The 5,469-nt window shown below is 38.4% G+C and overlaps 1 protein-coding gene across 6 annotated transcripts in view; it reads left to right on the top strand.

The window, feature by feature from the left end:
• Positions 1-4,976, top strand: part of ERBB2IP (erbb2 interacting protein) — a 129,699-nt gene extending 124,723 nt beyond the window's left edge. For all 6 annotated transcript variants that reach the window (XM_010845536.1, XM_010845537.1, XM_010845538.1 and 3 more), the window contains one exon: positions 2,888-4,976. In XM_010845536.1, the coding sequence (XP_010843838.1) occupies positions 2,888-2,995 (108 nt within the window). In that variant the 3' untranslated portion in view covers positions 2,996-4,976. The remainder of the gene's footprint in view (positions 1-2,887) is intronic.
• The last annotated feature ends 493 nt before the right edge of the window (positions 4,977-5,469 follow it).

The following is a 5,469-nucleotide window of genomic DNA, read 5'->3' on the forward strand; positions in this document are numbered from 1 at the left end:
GACCTGCATACAGATTTCTCAAGAGGCAGATCAGGTGGTCTGGTATTCCCATCTCGAAGAATTTTCCACAGTTTATTGTGATCCAAACAGTCAAAGGCTTTGGCATAGTGAATAAAGCAGAAATATATGTTTTTCTGGAATTCTCTTGTTTTTTCCATGATCCAGCGGACGTTGACAATTTGATCTCTGGTTCCTCTGCCTTTTCTAAATCCAGCTTCAACATCTGGAAATTCACAATTCATGTATTTCTGAAGCCTGGCTTTGAGAATTTTGAGCATTATTTACTAGCATGTGAGATGAATGTAATTGTGCAGTAGTTTGAGCATTTGAGCACTTTGGCATTGCCTTTCTTGGGGATTGGAATGAAAACTGACCTTTTCCAGTCCTGTGGCCACTGCTGAGTTCTCCAAATTTGCTGGCATATAGAGTGCAGCACTTTCACAGCATCATCTTTTAGGATTTGAAAGAGCTCAACTGGAATTCCATCACCTCCACTAGCTTTGTTTGTAGTTTCCTAAGGCTCACTTGTGGAGAAGGCAATGGCACCCCACTCCAGTACTTCTGCCTGGAAAATCCCATGGACAGAGGAGCATGGTAGGCTGCAGTCCATGGGGTCGCTAGAGTCGGACACGACTTCACTTTCACTTTCACTTTTCGCTCTTCATGCATTGGAGAAGGAAATGGCAACCCACTCCAGTGTTCTTGCCTGGTGAATCCCAGGGACGGGGAAGCCTGGTGGGCTGCTGACTCTGGGGTCGCACAGAGTTGGACACGACTGAAGTGACTTAGCAGCAGCAGCAGCAGCAGCAGCAAGGCTCACTTGACTTCACGTTTCAGGATGTCTGTCTCTAGGTGAGTGATCACACCATTGTGATTATCTGCGTTGTGAAGATCTTTTTTGTACAGTTCTGTGCATTCTTGCCACCTCTTAATATCTTCTGCTTCTATTAGATCCTTACCATTTCTGTGCTTTATTGAGCCCATCTTTGCATGAAATGTTCGCTTGGTATCTCTAATTTTCTTGAAGAGATCTCTAGTCTGTCCCATTCTGTTGTTTTCCTCTATTTCTTTGCACTGATCAATGAGGAAGGCTTTCTTATCTTTCCTTGCTATTCTTTGGAACTCTGCATTCAAATGGGTATATCTTTACTTTTCTCCTTTGCCTTTTGCTTCTCTTCTTTTCCCAGCTCTTTGTAAGGCCTCCTCAGACAATCATTTTGCCTTTTTGCTTTTCTTTTTCTTGAGGATGATCTTGATCACTGCCTCCTGTACAATATCATGAACCTCTGTCCATAGTTCATCAAACACTCTTGTCAGATCTAGTCCCTTAAATCTATTTCTCACTTCCACTGTATAATCATAAGGGATTTGATTTCGATCATACCTGAATGGTCTAGTGGTTTTCCCTACTTTGTTCAATTTAAGTCTGAATTTGGCAATATGGAGTTCATGATCTGAGCCACAGTCAGCTCCCGGTCTTGTTTTTGCTGACTATATAGAGCTTCTCCATCTTTGGCTGCAAAGAATATAATCAGTCTGATTTCGGTGTTGACCACCTGGTGAATGTTGAGTTTTAAGCCAGCTTTTTCAGTCTCCTCTTTCACTTTCATCAAGAGGCTCTTTAGTTCATCTTCGTTTTCTGCCATAAGGGTGGTGTCATCTGCATGTCTGAGGTCATTGATATTTCTCCCGGCAATCTTGATTCCAGCTTGTGCTTCATCCAGCCCAGCGTTTCTCATGATGTGCTTTGCATATAAGTTTAAATAAGCAGGGTGACGGTATACAGCCTTAACATACTCCTTTCCCTGTTTGGAACTGGTCTGTTGTTCCGTGTCTAGTTCTAACTGTTGCTTCCTGACCTGCATACAGATTTCTCAAGAGGCAGGTCAGGTGGCCTGGTATTCCCATCTCTTGAAGATTTTTCCAGAGTTTGTTGTGGTCCACACAATCAAAGGCTTTGGCATAGTCAGTGAAGCAAAAGTAGATATTGTCCTGTAACTCTCCTGCTTTTTCTATGATCCAGCAGATTTTGGCAATTTGACCTCTGATTCCTCTGCCTGTTCTAAATCCAGCTTGAACATCTGGAAGTTCACAGTTCACGTACTGTTGAAGCCTGGCTTGGAGAATTTTGAGCATTACTTCACTAATGTGTGAGATGAGTGCAATTGTGTGGCAGTTTGAGCATTCTTTGGCATTACCTTTCTTTGGGATTAGAATAAAAATACCTTTTCCAGTCCTGTGGCCACTGCTGAGTTGTCCAAATTTGCTGGCATATTGAGTGCAGCTCTTTCACAGCATCATCTTTTAGGATTTGAAATAGTTCATCTGGAATTCCATCACCTCCACTAGTTTTGTTCGTAGTGATGCTTCCCAAAGCCCACTTGACTTCACATTCCAGAATGTCAGGCTATAGGTTGGTGATCACACCATCGTGATTATCTGGGTTGTAAAGATCTTTTTTGTATAGTTCTTCTGTGTATTCTTGCCACCTCTTCTTAATAGCTTCTGCTTCCGTTAGATCCATGCCACTTCTGTCCTTTATTGTGCCTCTTCTACCACCCTTGTAACTTGGCAGCCTCAGTTTCACCGTAGTGTATACATTCAACGCTATGTCTGATACTATGTCTTAGACAAGTGCTTTCTAATATCAGGATTGCTACATAAGAATCATCTGAAAAAGTGGACAAGATCCAGGTTCCTTGGTCCTGCCTTTTGAGCTTTTATTTCCATAGAGATGGGGTGGAGCCCAGGAGTGTAGATGTTGTTTTAAATTGCCAAAATGATTCTTATTTTCTGCCAGATTTGTGGACTATCTGGCAGGAATTTAAATGTGCAAACACAAATTATTATGAAAAAAAATTTTAAGTCTTTTTCTTCTCTCTTCTAGGCTAACGGCTACAGTTTTATCAATATTGAACATGGACAAGCAGTGTCCTTGCTAAAAACTTTCCAGAACACAGTAGAACTCATCATCTTAAGAGAGGTTTCCTCATAAGAGCCGTGGACTTAAAAAACAGAGAGAGAGCAAGATTTATTGGAAGATACTTGCAGGGGAAATTAATATTTTGACTATTTTTATATATAAAGAACTCAAAAAAATTATGTTCAAATTTGTACATTAATGAAATAATGGAACTTGTGATTAGAGGGAAAGAACCACTGTACAGTATATGGGGGAGACTATTGAATTCATACCATATAAAACTTCTCGTTAGGTTTTTAAACATAGCAATCAAGGCTACAAAAACAGATGTATGTTGTTTTTGTATAGAGTGTAGGTTTATTTTTGGATTTCATACTCATGATTGAACTCTGTGCAAGGCTCTAGTTAGCCTTGATTGTAGCCCAGAGACAGATGGCAGAGCTGTCTATCTCATAGCTTTTATGCCCTTATTTTTATTCAACTTGTATTAATGTTTTTCTGCTGAAACTTTTCTTTTAATGTGGGCAAGAGATTCGAAGTGTTGGCTTTTGCAATGTGCATATTGAACTGAAGAGTGAGTAGGTGAAGGTGGCGAGGTGGGTTCCCTTTCCAAGGCCAGATTAAAACAGTGATTTTCTTTAAAAATCTGGAAGCAAAGAATGAAAAAACATTTGTTAATGTGTTCTTATTAATAGAATAACGCAATAAAATGTGATGTCTTTTTAAAGAAAAAAGACAATAAATTGTGTTTTATGAGCTCTATAGGATTTGTTCTTGTCATAGCCTTTGACTATACAGTTGCTACTAGTGAATCAATTTTCAATTTTTTAGTCAAAGGAAATTTTTAACTCTACTGTAGATGCATGTCCATGCATTCTCTTTCTTTCTTTATTTTTGGTCCATACATTTTCTGTGTTGCAGAAATCTCTTGATTTTTTTTTTTTTTTTTTGCAAATGGTGGTACTTGCAATCTGTTTTATAATTAGTACTCCATTTTAAAGTTAATTTATAATTTTTACTTTAAGCAACAAATGAAACTAAAATGGCCAGTTTTGAGATTGTGTTGCTGTAACAGAAAATGTGAGAAGATTTTGGAAGGCCTCTTGATGTTGTTTGGCCTCACATTGCCTTGGTAAAGTAGAAGGAAAGAGTGTGCATGGAGCTAGGAAACCAAAGCGAGTCTGTGAAACTGGCATAGTGATAGAGAACTGCTGTGGAGAATTGAGAGCAAAGGGGTGGGCCCCTGAGGCCTACCAGTGTGTAATGGTGTTCAAAAAAAGGGCTGTTCCTACAGGTAACATTAAATGTGAACTCAACACTTCAGAGTCTTTAAAGGGTTTCTAAATGTATGTGTAATAGTGTTTTACCACCAACTGCCTTTGTTCCTTGTTAAGTGTAACAAATATTTGATAGAGTTTATGAATTTTGTTCAGACCATTACTTTTATTTCTTTTTGTTCTATGTAATCAAATAAAATGTGGATAACATGCAATGGTGAGAATTAACGCATACTTATTTGGACCAGAAAAAAGTGCCATAGAAGACCAAGAACTGTTTTAGTCGAGGCTAGTCTGGAGCCTTTCTTTAGAGCAATATTCAGTTATTACAATCCATTTTTAATTACTAAGAATATAATTTTGGAATTTTTAATCTGTTATGCTTTGTTCTTCAACCTTGTTTGAAGGTAAAGTCTTTTATAGGACTAGCAAAAATAGTAATCTACATTATTTTTGCAAAAGTGAGTTGAATTCGTTTGTTTCTTGCTAGTCATCGTAAATAGGCAGTACTTTTTAAAAGATGTGAACTCCAATACTGCACTTCTTTCAAGATGTTATCAATTGATTATTGTACTGTATAGTTTTAATAATATTGATTGAAACCCTTTAACAGCTCTTTGTAAATTTTAACTCATTTTAGTTGATTTTCAGTACTATTTGCATAGGAATTGATTTTTATGAATATAGTAGAAAAATGTGCTGTATTTTGATAAAATTCATTTATTGTATGTGTGTTGTAATCTCTAAAAAAATGACAAACAGCTTCTTTAAGACAAGCCTCGGTGTCCCCTTTATTCATAGTTTATTTTAAAATACTAATTTTGGCATTCTAAAATTATTCCCATCTTGTTTTGGTTTCAGTCGATTTTTCACAGTCTTATTCTGTTTCCTGGTAACTCAGCTGGTAAAGAATCTGCCTGCAATGCAAGAGACCCCAGTTCAATTCCTGGGTTGGGAAGATCCACTGGAGAAGGGACAGGCTACCAACTCTAGTATTCTTGGACTTCCCTGGTGGCTCAGCTGGTAAAGAATCTGCCAGCAATTTGGTAGACCTGGGTTCGATCCTTGGATTGGAAAGATCCCCTGGAGAAGGGACTGGCTACCCACTCCAGTATTCTGGCCTGGAGAATTCCATGGACTGTGTGGTCCGTGGGGCTGCAAAGAGTTGGACCCAGCTGAGCGACTTGTGCTTTTCATAAAAATAAGTATAATTATGATATTTTTTTACTTCTTTACCTTGAATCAGATACACAGGCTATGATTTTGGAA

Source organism: Bison bison, unplaced genomic scaffold (genome assembly GCF_000754665.1).
Source record: "Bison bison bison isolate TAMUID 2011002044 unplaced genomic scaffold, Bison_UMD1.0 scf7180017864218, whole genome shotgun sequence".
Taxonomy (NCBI): Eukaryota; Metazoa; Chordata; class Mammalia; order Artiodactyla; family Bovidae; genus Bison; species Bison bison.